At 51.4% G+C, this 20,504-nt stretch overlaps 2 protein-coding genes across 3 annotated transcripts in view; both read left to right on the top strand.

Annotated features, from left to right (window-relative positions):
• The first annotated feature begins 765 nt into the window (after nucleotides 1–765).
• Nucleotides 766–7,375, top strand: SP7 (Sp7 transcription factor). Of its 2 annotated transcripts, none has more exons than XM_012653121.1 (2): nucleotides 766–834; nucleotides 6,073–7,347. In XM_012653121.1, the coding sequence occupies exon 2, from the start codon at nucleotides 6,106–6,108 to the stop codon at nucleotides 7,345–7,347; it is 1,242 nt and encodes a 413-aa protein (XP_012508575.1). In that variant the 5' UTR covers nucleotides 766–834; nucleotides 6,073–6,105. The 2 variants fall into 2 exon arrangements, with proteins under 2 accessions (XP_012508575.1, XP_012508569.1); XM_012653115.1 differs by lacking the exon at nucleotides 766–834 and adding an exon at nucleotides 1,302–1,349 and having other exon boundaries at nucleotides 6,073–7,375.
• Nucleotides 7,376–13,314: 5,939 nt separating this feature from the next.
• Nucleotides 13,315–20,504, top strand: part of AAAS (achalasia, adrenocortical insufficiency, alacrimia) — a 15,735-nt gene continuing 8,545 nt past the window's right edge. The window contains exons 1-7 of the mRNA XM_012650299.1: nucleotides 13,315–13,598; nucleotides 14,558–14,685; nucleotides 17,123–17,178; nucleotides 17,453–17,544; nucleotides 17,708–17,754; nucleotides 18,015–18,113; nucleotides 18,408–18,551. Of these exons, the coding sequence (XP_012505753.1) occupies nucleotides 13,476–13,598; nucleotides 14,558–14,685; nucleotides 17,123–17,178; nucleotides 17,453–17,544; nucleotides 17,708–17,754; nucleotides 18,015–18,113; nucleotides 18,408–18,551 (689 nt within the window). The 5' untranslated portion in view covers nucleotides 13,315–13,475. The remainder of the gene's footprint in view (nucleotides 13,599–14,557; nucleotides 14,686–17,122; nucleotides 17,179–17,452; nucleotides 17,545–17,707; nucleotides 17,755–18,014; nucleotides 18,114–18,407; nucleotides 18,552–20,504) is intronic.

Here is a 20,504-nt window from a genome sequence, read left to right as displayed (position 1 = left end):
AAGTGAAGTGGACTAGGTATCACTTCCAAGCAGTGAAACTGAGGCGTTGGAAGGAAGACTGAGGGACCCCCAAGCCTATGTCAAGCCCTCCCCCATTCTCCACCCCTTTCTCCAGGCCTTGCTCTGGAATCTACCTCAGTGACTCTAAAAGTTTAGGCAGCAGAAGCCTCCATCCCAGAGCACACCCTCCCTCCCTCCCCACACAACACACACACACACACACACACACACACACACACACACACACACACGCACGCACTGCTCTCCCGATCTGGAAGTGGGTGGGTGATTGGAGAAGCAAGCATCTCCATGGTCAGCTAGGGGTGTGTGTGTGGTGTGTATGCTGCCAGTGTGTTACCATGTTCATTTGTGTGTGTTTGTCTCTGTTCATTCATGACAGTGGCTGCACCCGTGTGAGTAGTGCTGTGTGTGTGTGCGTGTGCATGCATCATCCCTGTATTTGTCCATGAATGTGTATGTCAGTGTGTTCCAGTCTCTCTGTGTGAGTGTCGTCCCCAGCCCCCCATCCCCCCCCGGATCTCTAATTAGTGGTTTGGGGTTTGTTCCTTTTCCCTCCTGTTCCTTCCCTCAGCAGCAGCGGCGGCAGCAGCCTCAGCAGCAGCAGTGGCAGAAGCAGCAGCGCCAGAGCAGCAGCAAGGATTCTGGAGTCAGAGTAGGATTGTAGGATCAGAGCCTGAGTGGCAAGAGGAGCAGAGCTGGCCTGGGAGAGGAGTGGATCCCTCCCAGCACCCTCAGGCCACCCGTTGCCTGCACTCTCCCTGCCAGACCTCCAGAGAGGAGAGACCCGGGACAGCCAGCCCCAGGTTCCCCCAGGTACATGATACTGGGGAGCTCTGGGAGGGGTGCCCACAGACGCCTATGGGATTGCTGTGGTGTCTAGGACACCTGGGTCCACCATCCCTTTAACCTTTCCCCTCAGCAGCTCCCATGGAAGCCCTGACAACTTGCCCATGTTCCTATCTCCCCTTCCTGCTTCCCACCCCTTCCCTGGGCACCCCTTTTTCTCCTCTCCCTCCCAGATCCCTTCTTTGGGAAGCTCAGCAAATGGAGCAGGAAATTTGGACCCTCTGCCTCCCTCTCTCGCCCTCCTCATTGGATCCGGAGCCTTCTCCGCTGGGAAAGCTGTAATTAGAGGGTGGATCCCTACAGACAGAGAGCAGCCCCCCCACCCCCCACCCCCCAGTCCCTTCTAACTTTAGATCTCTTCTCTCCCATTCTCCCCTTCTCCCTCCCTCTCCCCTCTCTCTCTCTCCGGCTCGGCTCTCTCCATCTGCCTGGCTCCTTGGGACCCGTTCCCCAGCCTCAGGATGGCGTCCTCCCTGCTCGAGGTAATGGCCCCCTCCTCCCCTTAGGAAACCAGCCACAATCTTCATAATCCTAATTCCTAGCCCCCCACCCAACTCACATAGACAGTAGCTGTGGTGCTTGTCACTTTCAGAGGTCCTTCTGATGAAGAGAGAAGAGTGGGGGTCCGAGAAGTAGAGGCAGAGGGCAGGAGCAAAGGAAGGGGAGAATAGGGGAGGGGTCAGAGGGCAGTGCAAGGATAGGGAGAAGGGACTAGGTCAGAAGGAGGCTGGACCCCAGGGGTCAGCTAAGCACATTGACTGTGAGGAGTGGAAAGGGATGGAGAAAGGAGGAGGAGGAGTGGAGGAGAGGGCTGGGAAGCAGATAAATTGGCAGCAGAGACAGAGGCAGAGAGGACTAGCCACATGGGCATGGAGTAGCAATTGGGTACAGTTCTTTGGGGGTCCCGTCTCTCTCCTGGGACTCCTAGCCTCAGCAGCTCTTGCCTGGTTTGTGTGTGTAGGAGACGAGGTAGGCTACGGAGAAAGGAGGAGGGCATGTGCGTGTGGGGGGGCTGACCAGGGGAACCGAGCCCAGGCCTGAGAGAGAACCAAGGAGGAGGGACAGGGTCTGAGGCCGCCTGCCCAGATCACAAATATTTAGCTTTCAGCCAAAGACAAACTCAGCTCTATTTTGGGAGTGGGAGGCTCCAGGGCGGACTGGGCCACTTCCCCTCCAGGCTGGGACCCCAGTATCCCTTGCCTCTGGCACTGGGGATGAAGGGAACTAGGATCCCATGGGGGTCAGGATTTGGGGTCTGGAGAAATCGCTGACTCTACCAGGGCTTCTGGGGGACCCACAGCACATAGTTGGAAAAGGAGGACTCATAGGCACTCAGAGCCTGAGTTCTCCCTGCTTCTGGGGCTCTGTTTCTCTGTTACCAGCTCTGTCCTGCTTTCTGGGTCTCTCCACAGGAATTTGGGGTCAGAGAGTCCTCCCTGAAGGTCAACCCTTTTCAGTAGCCTTGACTCTTCCCTATTCTTGGGTCCCTCAAAAGCCTCTGCCTCTGTTCATGGTCTTGGGGTGATGGCCAAACAGAAAGCCAACTCATTCAACCTGTAGGAGAGGTGTGTGTGAGACAGAGCAGGAGTCCTCTAACACTTGTGTTCATTGGCCTACAAGTGTTAGGGTGCAGTTGAGCGTGCCTGCAAGCAGCCAGCTTTGGGAGAGCACAGATGCGTGTGTGTGACTGGGCCATCTGAGAGCTGTTAGTCCGAGTGAGGAATGCTGTATGAGTAGGATCCTCAGGTAGTCAGTCTGTGGCTGAGTTTGAGGGATGGCATGCGAGCCAATGGGATGGACTCCGTGCTTCTTGTCATACTCTGCATCCAGCCAGGGGTCTCCAGGTGTTGTACTCTACCTCCCCGCTGCAGTGGGGGCAGACTGTCATCCTGTCATCTCCCCAGGAGACTATTTTGAGCCATCCTTGGAACACTGTGGTCTTGAGGAAGCTGGAGGAACAAGATGCATGGAAATCCTGGGTCCACCCAGGGCAGGGGCAGTGTCAGTGGGCGTGGGCATCATGCCAGCATTGCCAGCGTGGCGCTGGTGCCTGGGGAGGAGCTGGCCCAGAGGCCTGCTAGAAAGACATGAGATTGGGGTAGCGCATGGCAAGAGGAGTGTGTCGTGGAAGCAAGGCTTTCATAGCCCCCTCACTGCCTGAGAACTGGAGATGCCCTCAACACAAAGGCACTCCAGTTCCTCCAGTCCCTCCATCTCTTTACCTAGTTTCGGGGTAACTGGGCCCTCAACTTCCTCTCCACCTCCCAAGGAAACCCTTTGCCTGGTATGGCTGAGTCCTCTGGAAGTGGGAAGAACTTGGGGTTCAGAGAGGAAAGCTGCTGCTGTTTGAGGGGAGGCTCACCTGGGCCAAGTGAGGTGCAGGGGGACAGGCAGGATGGAGGAATGGTGGGGACGAGGTGGGAATGGAGTAGTGGGAAGCTGGGAGAACTAAGAGATGGGAGAAGGCTGGGAAAGTTGAGAACTGGAAACTGGGCCCTTGGTTGCTCAGAACCTAAGGCGAGTGAGCCCTCAGATATATGGGGAGCATCTCACTGGGAGGTCAGGCTAGGCATTGCATTGTGAGCTCCCTGGAAAGAGATCCCCTTCCCCTGCTCTGCGTCTGGGTGGGAGAGCTGGGTCAGCTCCTATATTGTTCTTTCTCCAAAGACTCCCCTTTAATACTTTAAGCCTGTGTCTTTTTTCTTTTTTTTTTTTTTTTTTTTTTAAGGACAGTGGGTAGAGGTGGTGGTGGGAAGGGAAACAACTGGAAGGTGGGACTCCTGGGCCCTGGAAAGGTAATACATTTGATCAGGGATGGGGGCACATACTCAGAACCCTTAACCAGGGCCTGCCATCCCAGTTTTCAGGACAGGGCAATCAGCAAGAGGAGGAAACTGAGGCTGTGGTGAAACTTAGCCATGTGCCCAGCTCTTGGCCTCCAGAACTGGGTTTGAGTGGGTCTGGTGCCTGGCTTCTCCTTCTCTGCCCTCAGGGGCCCTGTGGGCCTCCACTCCCCAGGGCTGGGGTCTCCTGTTGGCCTGGGGCTGGCTGCCTTCTTTCACCCCTCCTTCTCTCCCCACAGCTGGGTGGGGTCCCTGGGCTTGGCTGAGGCCCCTGTGGCCACAGTGTGAGGGCCGGGCGGGGGACGGCGTCGGCGTTTTTAAAAATAAACCGACCGCAGGGAAACCATCGGAGCCGGCTGGGCAGAGGGGGAGGGGGCGGTCAGGGGGGAGGAGAAGGGAGGAGTGGCCTGGTCTGGGGGTTTTCTGGGGCCCAGCACCACGGTGGTTTTGTCTTAGGTAGGAAGTCTGCCTTCTTCCTCTTCCTCTCCCTTCCCTCCTTTCCTCTCTGTTTTCCTTTGTTCTCCTAGCCCGGTCTTTTTCCATCACCTCTCCTTCTTTGTTTATTCTGCTTTCCTCTCTCTCCCTCCCTTTTGTCTTTTCACCTTTCTGCTCTTTTGGGTCCCTGCCCATTTCTGCCTCTTAATGCCAGTTTTCCCTCTCTGGTCCTCCTTTCCTGGTTCCTATGTGGCTATCCTGGTCAGTTCCTCATGCCACGCAGGTCCTTTGTGCCCCATGTCTCTGGGCGTCTGCCTCTCCTTCAAACTCCATGTTTCTACCTCTCCTTTGTGCCCCATCAGCTATCCTGCCTTAGACCACCCTCTGCTTGGAAGATTGAGGCTCCATAGAAACCCCGACTAGGAGAAAGCCTGGGTGTTTACTGTGGCCAGTTTGGAGAAAGCTTTTAGTGGCTCCAATTTGGGAGCCCAGGGGTCAACAGGACCTTACACAGAGGTAACTGGGCAGGAGGAGCAGCAGATTTGCACTTGGGGTGCAGTGCAGGAGTGGTGACTGCACATACTCCTTGCCTCAACCTTAAGGCCCCAGATCTACCTCTAGGATTGGTATCACACACACACACACCACGTGCTAGGAGCTACCAGGCAGGTCTGAGAACCCTGGATTCTTGGGTTGTTTTCCCAGCTGTACTGGGAAGATAGCAGGCATATCAGCTTTTGAGGACCCCAAGTCAGAGAACTAGACAGAGTCAGCTTTTGAGGGGATCTTTTTTTTGGTGGGATTCTCAGTAATGAATGCATGTCAATGCCAGCCAAGGATGCTGGAGGGCATCTTTTCTTTGGAGGTCCTGAGCCTGACCCAGAGAGGGATACCATGAGCTCCTGAGGGGTGGAGATCTTGAGGGTGGTTGGCCTGGTAGCAGCAGCATAGTGGGCTTAAGGAGACACCTTTGCATTTCTAACATACCCCCCATACCCTATATCCCTATGTCTTCCTTCACTCACTGTGCTAGAAGAGTGAAGAGAGACCAGCTATGTGGCTACATGGTGGGGACACTAAGGCATGGAGGGGTGTGGCTGTAGCCAGTATCTTAGCCACCCTAATTCCCTGCCTTGGAGGGGCATGAGGACTTTGGGCTCTTCCAGCCCTCCCAAAGGGGTGCGAGTTGGCACCACAAAGCAGGAGATGCCCACTGCCCGCTTGAAAGACATTCTTGCCTCAGCCACAGTTCTGGCTTGGCGGCAGCCCTGTTCCCTCTCAATGTCTCAGTGTCTCCACGTCGCTTCCTCTTGCTCCCAAGCCCCAGAGTCCCTGCCAAGCGATTCCTCACCAGGGATGTGAGGACTTGACCTCAGGGAGACCAGGCCACTGCCTTAGTCAGGAGCTGAAGCAAAGACAGGAAGCAGAATATGGGGTGAAGCCAGGAAAATCTGGAATGGGGGCAAATACTGTCCCAAGTACTTTGTCTTCTCCCTGTGCTGCTCTTTGAACCTCATCTTTCCTCTCCAAGTCCCTGACCATGGCCTCTGTTTGCTACAAACCCACTTCCAGGGGTCAGGATCTCTAATTCTCACCTCACCCCATTGCTGCCTCTGTCTCTAGCTCTTCAACCATTTAAAAAGAGCCTCATGTTCCTTGGAGGCCCTTTGCACACCCCAGGAACTCCACAACAAGTTGGAGTATCTGGGCCTCTGCTCCCCTTCCATGATTCCACCATAGCTCTGCCCTGATGCCCAGTCCCCACTGGCCCACCTCTTTTACCTCTAATTCCCCATCCATCCTCTTCAACTCTTCCCTGACCGCTCTGTTCTGTTCTTGATGTCTCTAGGTCTCAGTCCTAGAATATTGCCCTTCATTCTATACCTCTCCTCCTCTCTCCCTAAGCAGTGCTTCCCTCTCTCCACAGGAGGAAGTCCACTATGGCTCCAGTCCCCTGGCCATGCTGACAGCAGCGTGCAGCAAATTCGGTGGCTCCAGCCCTCTTCGGGACTCAACAACACTGGGCAAAGCAGGCACAAAGAAGCCATACTCTGTGGGCAGTGACCTTTCAGCCCCCAAAACCATGGGGGATGCCTACCCAGCCCCCTTTTCAAGTACCAATGGCCTCCTCTCACCTGCAGGCAGTCCTCCAGCACCCACCTCAGGCTATGCCAATGACTACCCTCCTTTTTCCCACTCATTCCCTGGACCCACGGGCACCCAGGACCCTGGGCTACTAGTGCCCAAGGGGCACAGCTCTTCTGACTGCCTGCCCAGTGTTTATACTTCTCTGGACATGGCACACCCCTACGGCTCCTGGTACAAGGCGGGCATCCATGCAGGCATTTCACCAGGCCCAGGCAATGCTCCTACTCCTTGGTGGGACATGCACCCTGGAGGCAACTGGCTAGGTGGTGGGCAGGGCCAGGGTGATGGGCTGCAAGGGACACTGCCCACAGGCCCTGCGCAGCCTCCACTGAACCCCCAGCTGCCTACCTACCCATCCGACTTTGCTCCGCTTAATCCAGCTCCCTACCCAGCTCCCCACCTCCTGCAACCAGGGCCCCAGCATGTTCTGCCCCAAGATGTCTATAAACCCAAGGCAGTGGGCAATAGTGGGCAGCTGGAGGGGAGCGGTGGAGCCAAACCCCCACGGGGCACAGGCACCGGGGGCGGTGGTGGATATGGGGGCAGTGGGGCAGGGCGCTCCTCCTGCGACTGCCCCAATTGCCAGGAGCTGGAGCGACTGGGGGCAGCAGCAGCTGGGCTGCGGAAGAAGCCCATTCACAGCTGCCACATCCCTGGTTGCGGCAAGGTGTACGGCAAGGCCTCACACTTGAAGGCCCACTTGCGATGGCACACGGGTGAGAGGCCCTTCGTCTGCAACTGGCTCTTCTGCGGCAAGAGGTTCACTCGTTCCGACGAGTTGGAGCGCCACGTGCGCACTCACACCCGGGAGAAGAAGTTCACCTGCCTGCTCTGCTCGAAGCGCTTTACCCGGAGCGATCACCTGAGCAAACACCAGCGCACCCACGGAGAGCCAGGCCCTGGCCCCCCACCCAGTGGCCCCAAGGAGCTGGGGGAGGGCCGCAGCGCAGGGGAAGAGGAGGCCAGTCAGACGCCCCGTCCTTCAGCCTCACCGGCACCCCCAGAGAAAGCCCCTGGAGGCAGCCCTGAGCAGAGCAACCTGCTGGAGATCTGAGCTAGGTGGAGGGTCTCCAGCCCCAGGGCTGCCTTGCTATCCTCTCTTGGCTCTGTGGACCACTGCTTGCCCCTCACTCCCTCTCCTCCATGCATGCTGTCCTTTGGGGCGCTCTCCATCTCTCCCCTGGCCATTCTGGGCCTGGATATCTCCTTGTATGCCTCCTCAGCTCACCTCTGCCCTTCACCATGGGCTTGGCTATCTGCAAACTGTCATCTCAGGCGTCAACCAGTCCTGATTCCTGTACTCTGGCTTCCTAAGCTCTTTCCTGGCCCCTGCTCACAGCTTGTCTCTGCCTGGCTTTTGCCACACCAATTTGCCTTCCTTCCATTTGGGTTCCCAACACTATTTCTACATCTCACTAACTCCTTGTTTACCATATGCCCTTTCTCCTTCCCAGGCTTATTTACTGCTATCCCTCAGCTTCCAGGTTCCAGTCTTCCCAATTCTTACTCCACTGCTTTCCATTCTCCAGAGCTTTTTTCCTTTATATAAACACAGTGATGATGATGATGATAATTTATTGCCCCCTGGTGGCCTCTTCATTAGAGACCAGAGTTAGAGGGGGATTGGGGTTAATGACCTGGCCAGAAGCAGGGTGCCAAGAAGGGGGCAGACCAGTGGGGATCTGATCCCAAAGATGGGGTGACCCCAGGGTCAGGGAGGCTGCCCCCAGGCCTGTATATTTAACCCCTATGTACCAGGAGTAATGAATAGTAATAATAATAATAATTCTATTTATCTAAGTTATGATGACAGGTCAGGTAGAGTGAGCTGGGGAGGGAAGGGGATCCATTTCTGCTAAGGAAATTCTAGCCTAATGCATCTCTGTATAGACAAAGTATTAGTGGAGATCTTGTTAACAGACTTTCTATTATCAGGGTCTCAGTTAATGGTGTTTCTCTTTTAATAGAGTTTCTACAAATTGGGTTAGTTAACCAGATCTCTGTTAAAGAGTTGATGGGGTATCTCTCAATTAGGGGATCCCTAATATGCCCAGCCCAAGCCAGAAGCTGTGAAACCTCAAGTCCTATGGAGGGGAGAAGGACTGGAATGTACACCAGCTCCCCTGACCCCAGAGCAGGTTCTTCCACTGCCCCTTCCTTCAGACACCATGACCTCATCAGGCTAATACCCTGTTGCCATGGTTATGGAGAGCTTACAGCTGCCATCTTAGACATGCTCTTTGGGGAAGCCCACCTAACAGGAGGACACTGGTTTGAAGATGCCCCTCCCGAAGAATGGGTCTGGAAGACTTTCTCTGGGATCAGATTCAAATAAATCAAATATTTATTGAGTGCCTACTCTGTGCAAGGCACTGTACTAGGCCTGGTGCCTAGAAGCCATGAGAAAGAAGAATTTATAGAGCTAGGAGGACACCCCACGCTGATTTGGAGGTGCATCCATAGGCCCCCAACCTGGGACTTCCGATGCTCCCAACTCCACCTTCAGTGACTTTTAATGCCGCTTAGTGCCTTTGAATGCCTTTCCTGTGACTTTGGATCCTCCTTTTCTGTCCCCTGCTCCCTCAAGGCCCCAAGTTAAAGGGTTAAAGCCGCTGGAGCTTGGGGAGAGGGTAACGTTGTGGAAGGGAAGGGATCATGCCCTTGTGGAGTCTTTTTTTTTAATTTAATAAATAAAAGTTTGATTTGAAAATTTGTTCTGGTGACAAAAGGGAAAGAGGAAGGGCGAAGGGTGGGCCACAGGATTTTTCCTTAGCAAAGTGAGGACTCTCCATGGACGAATATTCTATTGTGCACGTTTGCATATTATGCTCGTGGTAAAATATTTTGTTGGCCATGCTCCCCCTGGCCAAGCCCTCAGGCAGAGTTCAGTTTTGGACTGTCCAGTGCTTTCTCGAGAGCTCGGAAGACGCAGTGGTTTTTCCCCTGGCCCCTTCTCAGACTTTGCACCAACCATTCTTGGTCAGGGCAGGGGCAGGGACCGGGCCCCAGCGCGGACACCGCTGTTGCAGAGCCGACTACAGCGGTGGCCCCAGCCGGGCCGTGCTGCGGCTCCCGGCGGGCGGACCCCGCCTGGCACGTAACCCGCCCCCTGCCCCGGGCCTGCAATCAGTCGTGCCCGCCACGGAGTTAGCGGAGGAACAAAAGCCACTCTGTGGCGGCCATCCCCAAGCCACAATAGGGCTTTGTGCGGCCCCCGCTCCCCAGGGCTCCCCCGCTGGGCTGAGGGGGCGCACAAGCCGCACCCCGGGTCTGGGCCCGATTGCTGGCAGCGCCCTACGTCGGACGGGCCACCTCGCCGGGTTGGAAGAGGCGCTGGAGGCGCTGAAACGGGTGGGAGGGGAATCCCGGGCAGCGAGCAGGCCGGACTCGGTTAGGAGCCCCCTCCCCATCCAGCCGCTACTCCCGCCCCCGCCCAGGTGCGAAATATCCTGCCCTCTGGCTGGGCGCGCTGCTTCAAAGGCGCTTTGAAGAAATCCGAGTTCCCAGGACTTCTTTAGTGGGCTGGGGGCTGTGGCGGAAGAGAGACAGGGGAGGAGGCTGGGGCGGATGAGGGGCGTATGGTGGGGCCTGGAGCTGATCTGAGCAAGAAGGCGGCCCGGAGTGGACCCCCAGGATCTCGCCCCTACCCCGCTAGGATGCAGCTCGGGACCCCCCAGGGTCTGGCCCTCTAGCCTCCGGGTCCCCGCCTGTCCGGTGCCAGCTCCCGCCCGCCGCAGCCTCGCGGTCCTCCCCTCTCCAGCCCCTCGGCCTCTTTCATCTTCTCTAGACTCCGCTTGGGGTTTTTCTGGTTTCTGGGAGATAAAAACCGCTTCAAATAGCGGCGGCGCGCTGCCAGGACAAACAGGGCCGGGCGGGCCATGTGCGCCTGGTTACCGGCCCCGGGCCGGGGCGCCGGGCTTCGGCAGGCGGCAGTCCCTGGAAAGGGGGGCGGGCCGAGCTCCAAGCACCTAGGCTCAGGCGATGACTCCTAAGGCGGCAGCGGGCGGGCGGGGTGCTTTTAGAAGTCTGAGGCAGCGACCTGTGCGCTGCCCGGGTTCCCGCCCAGATCGCAGGGAGCCGTCCTGCGTAGACTGCCGGCTCAGTGTTTTGTTTTGTTTTTTTTTTGAGACAGAGTCTCACTCTGTTGCCCGGGCTAGAGTGAGTGCCGTGGCGTCATCCTAGCTCACAGCAACCTCACACTCCTGAGCTCAAGCGATCCTACTGCCCCAGCCTCCCGAGTAGCTGGGACTACAGACATGCGCCACCATGCCTGGCTAATTTTTTCTACATATTTTTAGTTGTCCGATTAATTTCTTTCTCTTTTTAGTAGAGACGGGTCTCACTCTTGCTCAGGCTGGTCTCGAACTCCTGAGCTCAAACAATCCGCCCTCCTCGGCCTCCCAGAGAGCTAGGATTACAGGCGTGAGCCACCGCGCCCCGCCCGGCTCAGTGTTTTGCCCAGAGCCCTCTGTGCGGTGGGTCACAGTCGTTGTGTGTCCAGGCCGCCGCGCCCCCTGGTGAAGTTGTTGGGGGAGCCCTTGAGGCCTGGACTTGAGCCTCCCCAGACCCTGCAAATTGTGAAAACCATTCAACAAACGTTAACTAAAGCAGTATGGGGGAGAGGGGCAGTACTTGTGCCAGGCCAGGGCGGGGGCAAGGGGCAGAATAGCACTGTTCCTTCTCTCCAGTTCATATTACAGGGTAAGAGGCAAGCACCTACCCTATAATTATAACATAACCTGTTAGTAAAAATCGAGGCTTCATCGAAGGGTGGTGGAAGTTGCAGGCAGGAGTGATTTCTTGGAGGTTATATGGGGCTGGCTATTGTTATGACCAAAATTCAAAAACACTTTGACATTGGGTCCTCAGTGCTGTCCATTAATCTGTCAGTCACTGCCTCCCTCCTCTTTAAACCTGCCTGGCTCCTTTACTCAGGGAGAACTTCCTCAGCCAGGTGCCCCAAACTATCCCCAGTTCATGCTTTATGCTCTTTAAGCTTTCTGCAACTTCCCAGGTGACACTGAACTAATCTACCAAATTAAACTATGCTATGAGAAAGGGTTAGTTTTGAGCCTTGCTACTTAAAATGTGATCTGTGCCGTATCAACTGGGGGGGGGAGTTCTTTGGAAATATGGCTTCTGGGAAATATGGCCTCTGAGTTCCACCCCAGAATCTTCATTTTTAACAAGATCCTCAGGTGATTCCTATGTCCCTGAACATTTGAGAAGTACTAGATTGGAGCAGATCTACCTACCTTCTCAGGTGAGGGGCTTTTTCAGGAGACCTTCTGGAGCCCTTTGTTTTCTGACCTGGGAATAACTCTTTTTTTTTTTTTTGAGGCAGAGTCTCACTGTGTTGCCTGGGCTAGAGTGAGTGCCGTGGCGTCAGCCTAGCTCACAGCAACCTCAGACTCCTGGGCTCAAGCGATCCTCCTGCGTCGGCCTCCCGAGTAGCTGGGACTACAGGCATGTGCCACCATGCCCGGCTGGCTAATTTTTTCTATATATATTTTTAGCTGTCCAATTAATTTCTTTCTATTTTTGGTAGAGACAGGGTCTCGCTCTTGCTCAGGCTGGTCTCGAACTCCTGAGCTCAAATGAACCGCCCACCTTGGCCTCCCAGAATGCTGGGATTACAGGCTTGAGCCACCGCGCCCGGCCTGGGAATAACTCTTTCGGGAAACTTTTCAGGTAAAAAGGAGAGGGGCAGACACAGAATCCAAGAATGCTAGAACTAGAATGCCCCCTGGATTCTTCAATGAGACTGGCAGCTCTTGGGAGTGGGGACTGCCTTATGCAGCTTCGAATTGAATTGCTTCTTGCTTAGAAGTGAATGGCCAGGCTCATGCCTGTAATCCCAGCACGTTGGGAGCCCAAGGTGGGAGGATCCCTTGAGGCTGGGAGTTTGACCAGCCTGGGTAACATAGGGAGACCCCTGTCTCTACAAAAAATTAAAAAAAAATTAGCCAGGCATAGTAGTGTGTGCCTGCAGTCCTAGTTACTTGGGAGGATCACTTGAGCCCAGGAGTTTGAGGCTGCAACAGAAATGACAGAGTTAGGCTGACAGAGCTAGACTCTATCTCTAAAAAAAAGAAAAAATTTGTTAAATGAACAAACCAATGACCAAGGCCACCTAGCTGATAGCAGAGTTATGGCTAATAACCTCTGACAGTTGTTTAGCACTTAACAATTTATTAAATAGTTTTACTTCCATTATTTTATATGGAAAATGTGAAATAATTAGGACACTTTACAAGTGAAGAAACAGAGGCTCATAGAATTCAATGGCTTTTTCAAAGTCATGCATCTGCAAGAAAAAGGGGCCCTCATTCTACCTTAGACTCCAATTCTAGTTCCATAATTTGGAGTTAGAATAAGATCAATCTCACTTTAATTCCTAAGTCAGAATGACTGTTGTGAGTATATCTAGGTCCAACCTCTCTGTGCCTCACTTTCCTCATGGTGATATAACAGTACCCAGCTCATGAGGTTGTTGAAAAGATTACATAAGTGCTTATTGTAACAAGTGCTCAGGAAATGTTACTGCTTTCTAACTGTCCCCACCTCCCCTTCCAGGACACTTAACCCTGTAGGCCCAGGATTCCTGCGGGTGCAGTCCTGTCCCTCCCGAGGTCTCCCCTCTGCCTTTTTTACTCCTGGAGGCTTTTCCTCAGCTTTCCAGCCAGCTGCCTGTGACAGAGCCTGTATTTTCCTCTCGACTATTCACAGGACTGGGAGGGTTTAATTAGGTACTTCCCTGAATGTGGCTTATTTTGGCCTTTCGGAGAGCTGAGAGAGTGAGTGGGAGAAGGTGTTGGGGAATTCAGAGCCGGGAAAAACCGTAGTGTCACAGAAAAAACAAAACAAAACAAAACAAAACACACACAACCCTCTCCGGTCAGCCCTTAACCGAAGGTTGGTCCAGCGGACGTGTCCGCGCTGTTCCACCTCCGGCCGCCAGGAGGCGCGCGAGGAAGCTCAGAAAGTCTGTCCCGGGACTCCGTACGCGTCCTTCTTCCTCGTTATTCTTCGCTTCACTTCCGTTCAGCTTTGCGTCGCTGTTTGTCTCGTGCGGCTACCCGTCCGCATACGAATCTAGCCCGGGAACTAAGAGTTGCAGTGGGTTATGTGCTGTCACCGGCCAGCAGTTTGCTGACTCGAGACGTCCTCCGGACCGACAAGATGTGCTCCCTGGCGTTGTTCCCGCCGCCACCGCCTAGGGGTCAAGTCACTCTATATGAGCACAATAACGAGCTGGTGACGGGCAACAGCTATGAGAGCCCGCCTCCCGACTTCCGGGGCCAGGTGGCTGGGGCGAGGAGGGAGGGGAGCCTGCGGGCATCGGAGGCGGGGGAGGGGAGAACTGGCAAAGGAGGCTGCGTGGTGGGGGCGGGGTCGCAGAGTCTGACGGACTGAAAACGGCGTGGCCGGAGCAGAATAGCAGGGCTGGAACCTATTTTACGGCTGGAATTGGAGTATAAGGGATGCTGAGGAGCTCTCGGGCGGGCCTAGAGGATGGAGAGAAGGGAGGGCGAATCCAGGCAGTGTGAGGCTGCAGGAGAACTATTAAAAAGTTGCGAACAGTATCGGAGAACTGGGAAGGCACGATTCGGAACCTTTTTTCGTGGTTTTCCTGGGAAGGAAATTGAGCGTTTGCTGTGTAAGGCGACTCTGAGTCGGGTGCTTTCTAGAAATGTTTTTTTTTTTTTTTGAGACTCTCACTCTTTTGCCTGGGCTAGAGTGCCGTGGCATCAGCCTAGCTCACAGCAACCTCAAACTCCTGGGCTCAAGCAATCCTTCTGTCTCAGCCTCCCGAGTAGCTGGGACTACAGGCATGTGCCACCATGCCCGGCTAATATTTTTTTTTCTATATAGTTTTAGTTGTCCGATTAATTTCTTCCTATTTTTAGTAGAGACGGGGTCTTGCTCTTGCTCAGGCTGATCTCGAACTCCTGAGCTCAAGCTATCCGCCCGCCTCGGCCTCCCAGAGTGCTAGGATTACAGGCGTGAGCCACCGCGCCCGGCCCTGGAAATGTTTTACTCTTTAATAATCACAGCAAGCCTGTGAGATATTGTTCTGGTTTTACAGATAAGGGAGATAAGACTTGTTTCCCATACTCACAAGCGCTACTTTGTGGAAAAGGGAAACAGGCCTCTGGAGTCTCTTATGCTTAACCCAGTCATGGGTTGGAGATGGCAAGAGTTCAGTAAGGATCTGGGGAAGAGACTGACTCACTATCACACCCCTCACATCTTTGTTGTAGTGGATCAATCTTCCTGTCCTACACCTGGCCAAGGATCCTCTAAAGACCCCTGGGAGGCTGGACCATGGCACAAGGACTGCCTTCATCCATCACCGGGAGCAAGTGTGGAAGAGGTGCATCAACATTTGGTGAGGCATGGCAAAGGATTTCCTGGGCCATGGTCTGCAGATCCTGGAGAAAATGAGGTCACCACCCTTCTGCCTTGGGCTGCTCTTCAAAAGGCTGGTTTTTTTTTCAGGCTCTGTCTTCATCAGTTGTATACCATAAAGCCTATCAAATTATCAGTCCTTATGTGGAACTCAAGGTTGTGCAACGGTAGTTCCATTTCATCTTTCTTGCCTTGCCTTCTGGCTTGAGCATGTGAACTTGCTCCCTGCCCCCACCTCATCATATCCTTACCACTTCTGTTTGAGCTTTTACTTGAAGCTCAGCAAAGTTAGATATAAGGTGGCATTGAATAATCTCATACATAAGTCATTCACTTTTTTTTTTTTTTCTTGAGACAGAGTCTCACTGTGTTGCCCTAGAGTGAGTGCCGTGGCGTCAGCCTAGCTCACAGCAACCTCAAACTCCTGGGCTCAAGTGATCCTACTGCCTCAGCCTCCCAAGTAGCTGGGACTACAGGCATGCGCCACCATGCCCGGCTAATTTTTTCTGTATATTTTTAGTTGGCTGATTAATTTCTTTCTAATTTTAGTAGAGGCAGGGTCTTGCTCTTGCTCAGGCTGGTCTCGAACTCCTGAGCTCAGACAATCCACCCACCTCGGCCTCCCAGAGAGCTAGGATTACAGGCGTGAGCCACCGCGCCCGGCCATAAGTCGTTCACTTTTGCACCTGTAGGAGTGGAACCACACGACCAGGGTTCATTTTTTGGCTGTGCCACTTTTTAGCTGTGTGACCTTGAGCAAATTACTTAATCACTCTGCCTCTCAGTTTCCTCATCTGTAATATGGAGCCTATCTTGCCAGGTTGTAGTGATGATTAAATGAGTTAATAGATGTAAAGCACTTAGAGAACAATGCCTGGCACGTATGAATCCCTTCAACGGTTAGCTACTATTATTTTTATTATTGCCATTATCATCTGTAAGATGAATTCTTAAGAAGTCAGTTGCTGGGTTCAAAAGGTATATTCGTCTGTAATTTTGGGAGCTGTTGCCAAAATAGTCCTCTGTTGAAATTGTACATATATATGGCCCCAACAGAAGTGTATGAGAGTGCCTTTTCCCCAACACATGTGCTATCAAACTTTGATATTTAGTATTGCAGTACAGTTTCATTAGCATGTCTCTGTGTGAGAGTGAAGTTGAACATCAGTTCATTGTCTGAAAAGGCATTTATTCCCGGACTCTTTCTTGCCTCCTGCCTCTCCAGCTGCTGCTTCTCAGCCTTTATGGTGGCTCCTCTTCCTGATATACCTTGAATGTTGGTGTTCCTGGGGTTGTATTTCCTATTGATGCACCAGACCTGGGTGTTCACTTGTTTGACAAATACTCCTGGTTGGATATTCCACTGACTTCATGCTTTCAGCATGTTCAAATCTAATCTCTTCATTTCCCTTTGCAAACCTGCTTTTCCCCTGGGTTTTTCTTTTCAAGGAATGACCATATTTTTCATTCAGGAGCAAGTGGTTTTAGTGTAGGCCCTGGGGTAGACAGACAGTTGAATCCTGACTTTGCTACTTTCTACTTAGGTCACCTTGTTCATATTAATTAACCTCTTCACACCTCTATTCTCTCATCTAAAAATGCAGTGATAACAATACCTGTTTTGTATGGTTGTGATAATGGCCTAATTAGATCATATGAAGTACCTAGCGCAGGGCCTGGCACATTGTAAGCATATTAGTTTAGTACAACCTAGATTAGTTCAACATAGGTACTACAAAAAAAATTAAGGAAAAAATTATCACCTAGATGTTTTCCTTTGATATTACTCTTTTCCTTACCAATGTCTAATTAGTCCTCAAACCTTGTTCTTGCTGGTTCCTAAGTCTCTCAAATCTGTCTCCTTTTCTCCAACGCCGCTGGTTCAGGTCACATTCACCATTTTCTAGATTCCTAAAGTAACCTCTCAACTAATTTCTTTCTATTTTTAGTAGAGACGGGGTCTCGCTCTTGCTCAGGCTGGTCTCAAACTCCTGGCCTCAAGCTGTTCTCTGGCCTTGGCCTCCCAAAGTCCTGGGATTATAGGTGTGAGCCAGCATACCCAGCCCAGATTGATCTTTCTAAAATACTCATGTGATCAGCTTATTCCTTTGCTTAAAACCCTCCCATGGCTTTTTATTTATTGTCTTAGAGCAAGTCCTGACTCCTTGACCTGCTCACAAAGCCCCAGAAGATTTGTGAGCCTTAGTTGGCTTATCTGTAAATGGGCAGAATGCCATTCAGAAGATTAGTGAGATAAGTAAATGAAAGGGCAATATATAGAGCGCCTGGTACATAGTTGGCACTTATTAAATGTGAATGCCTACATTTTTAATACATGTATATTGAATGAATGAATGAAACTTACAGTGACTGAGTTATTAAGAGTAATCTGACTCACAGCTTCCTGTCCTTATCAGGTGTGATATGGGCCTTTTTGGGGTGCTGAATGAAATTGCAAACTCAGAGGAGGAAGGTAAATATTTTCCCTTCCCGCTTTCTCTAGTGGTTGGTATCTCTCCTCCATGTTCTCCTTGAACTCACCTCAACACCTATTTGGCCCAGCCTCTTTCCCTTTAGTGCTGTTTTTCCTGTCATCTTGTCTTCTCCCCTTCTACCTACCCAAATAACTCAGTGTGGGGTGTCTAGCTGGGAAGAAGGACTTGGGGAATGCTTGTCCTTTAAGCTTGTCCTTGCCCAGTAAGAGCCCCGTGAATGGTTTAATCAGAGCTGCTTCCTCTACCCCACAGTGTTTGAGTGGGTGAAGACGGCATCCAGCTGGGCCCTGGCACTCTGTCGATGGGCCTCCTCCCTCCATGGGTCCCTGTTCCCCCATCTGTCTGTAAGTTTGGCCTACTCCCCTATGCCTGCCCCACTTACCTCTTCAGGTCAGGGTTGGGTGTGTTGACTGCATAGGGTGGGAGTGGTTCAGTTCCTCTGTAGGAACATTGAGGGAACGAGCTCCTTTTGTCCAAGTGTGTCCTCTATCCGCTTTGTTCTTACAGCTCAGGAGTGAAGATCTGATTGCTGAATTTGCCCAAGTCACAAATTGGTGAGTGCATAAGCTCTGGGGTTTTGTGGGAAGGAAGGCCCAACCTTGAAACAACTTCTGAGGAAAGAGATGTTAAAACAGAAACTCCTATTCCTTTCCTGACTGCTCACCATATTTATTCCTCCTGCCCCACCCCACCCCCAAAAGGAATACAAGAAAAAGTAGAAAACAACTATTTTCTTGTGGGGAAGGAATCTGAGCCTCTGGGCTGGGGTATGGGTAGGTGCAGGTTCTGAAGTTTCATGCTCACTTTGCCTTAGGTCCAGCTGCTGCTTGCGTGTCTTTGTGTGGCACCCCCACACCAACAAGTTTGCGGTAGCCCTGCTAGATGACTCAATCCGAGTGTATAATGCCAACAGGTGTGTGTGGGTGTACCAGGTGGGCTCTGACTTGTCAATCTCCCCTACCCTCTCTAGCCTTGGTCCCAAGAGAGTCTTGCAGTTCACAGGGCTTCTTCCAGAACTGGGGTCAGGGAAGCTCCATAACTGGATATGTCCTCTTTCTGGACCTAACCTTTATCCTCTCCTTCAGTCCCATAATACCCCTGAGCCCTGGATGGGTCAGCTTTCTTCTCTGTGGCTTTCCATCCTTAACTGCTCTGTGGTCCCCTGAGCTTTAGTGTCCCTGCTTTGACTCAGATCCTTTCACTTCAGCACTATAGTACCCTCCTTGAAACACCGGCTGCAGCGAAATGTGTCGGCTCTGGCCTGGAAGCCCCTCAGTGCCTCTGTTTTGGCTGTGGCCTGCCAGAGCTGCATTCTCATCTGGACCCTGGACCCTACCTCCTTGTCTACCCGGTGAGTCCTGGCAGCCTGTCTTACCTTGGCCTGAGGGTTGTAGCTATGCCAGCGTTAGTGGGTGGCGAGAATGTCTGGAAGTAGAAGTTCTTTGTCCTCACAACATTTCCCAAGGCTATGGGAGAAGCTAATCTAAGGTCAAGGTGGGTTGCTCAGAATGCTCTAATCTAGAGAAAGGGATAGAACTTGGGGCTTTTGGTATTGTGGGGAGAATGTACCTATGGATCATGGGGTGGAAAGACTGTCTTTTTCAGGACTATCAAATAGAGTCTAAAGGAAGGGTGAAGGGAATGAGTACATAAAAGATCAGAAACCAATGAAATTGGAAAAAGAACCCCATGAGAACTAACTAAAAATAAAACCAAAAACTTGTTCTTTAAATTATGAATAAAGGCCAGGTGTGTTGGCTCATGCCTGTAATCCTAGCACTTTGGGAAGCCAAGGCAGGAGGATAACTTGCGGCCAGGAGTTCAAGATCAGCCTGAGCAACATAGTGAGACTGTCTCTACAAAAAATAGAAAAATTAGCTGGGCATGGTGGTGTGCACCTGTAGTCCCAGCTACTCAGGAGGCTGAGGTGGGAGGATTGCATGAACTTAGGAGTTCAAGGTTGTAATAAGCTATGATGAGGCCACTGCACTCTAGCCTGGATGATAGAGTGAGACTCTGTCTCAAAAAAAAAAAGAAAAATTATGAATAGAGAAGAAAATCTTTTGGGCAGTCTAATTATGGAAAAAGAGAAAACCAAAGTACACTATTTTCAGAATTGGAAAGGAATAATAACCACAGATATGGAAGAAAATAGAAGAATTATAAAAGAATGTTAAGTAACACATTTAGGTCAGCAAATTTGAAAATCTGTTTTTTTTAAAGCGAAACCAGCAGATCCAATGAAAATCTAAAGGAAATAATTTGATTTTCTAGCAAAATATAAGTTACCAAAGTGGATTATAGTAGAAATTGGAAATGGAGAGCTCTACCACTAAAAAAGATGTTAGGCTGAGATGGTTTTATAGAGTTCAATCTAATTGTCAAAGAATAGATCTTTGACCTAATAATAATAATCTCTATATTACATGAACTATTTCAGCTCATTCAAAAGTTTGGAAAGCCTTCTGATTATTTTTTCCTTTTAATAAACTTTATTTTGGCAGAATTTTAAATTTGTAGAAAAGTTGCAAAGATAGTAGAGTTTCAGTATATCCTTTACCATTTTCTCCATTGTTAGCATCTTATATTACTGTGTAATATTTGTCAAAAGAAAGAAACTGACTTTGTACATTGTTACTAACTAAACTCCAGACTTAATTTAGATTTCACCAGTTTTTCTGTTAATGTCCCTCTTTCTGTTGCAGGAACCATCCTGATTCATTTTTATAAAGCTAATGTAACCTAAACCTGACTATAGGTAGTACAAGAAGATATATGAACATAGATTTAAAAACCCTAAATAAAATATTGTTAGAGTCCAAAAATATTAAAAAAAATCTGTCAGTTGGGTGCAGTGGCTCACGCCTGTAGTCCTAGCACTCTGGGAGGCCGAGGCGGGAGGATCGCTTGAGCTCAGGAGTTCGAGACCAGCCTGAGCAAGAGTGAGACCCCATCTTTACTAAAAATAGAAAAAATTAGGCGGGCATGGTGGTGCACGCCTGTAGTCCCAGCTACTCGGGAGGCTGAAGCAGGAGGATCGCTTGGGCTCAGGAGTTTGAAGTTGCTTTGAGCTAGGCTGATGCCACGGCACTCTAGCCTGGGCAACAGAGAGAGACTCTGTCTCAAAAAAAAGATGTGAAATTTAATGTACTTCTAATCAGAATTCTGCTAGGTTTTTGTTATTGTGGATTGGACAAAATGATATTTAGAGTTTTTATGAAAGAATAAATGTGGAGGCCGGGCGCAGTGGCTCACACCTGTAATTCTAGCACTCTGGGAGGCTGAGGCAGGTGGATCACTCAAG

The sequence above is a fragment of the Propithecus coquereli genome, unplaced genomic scaffold, assembly GCF_000956105.1.
Source record: "Propithecus coquereli isolate 6110/MARCELLA unplaced genomic scaffold, Pcoq_1.0 Scaffold111, whole genome shotgun sequence".
Lineage (NCBI taxonomy): Eukaryota > Metazoa > Chordata > Mammalia > Primates > Indriidae > Propithecus > Propithecus coquereli.
This window is presented reverse-complemented; position numbering and strand designations above follow the sequence as displayed.

Bases quoted from the DNA above. Each gene is read 5' to 3' on its own strand.
- SP7 (XM_012653115.1), top strand. From the start codon at position 1,329: ATGGCGTCCTCCCTGCTCGAG. The intron at 1,350-6,072 runs GTAATGGCCCCC...CTCTCTCCACAG, and splicing joins TGGCGTCCTCCCTGCTCGAG to GAGGAAGTCCACTATGGCTC.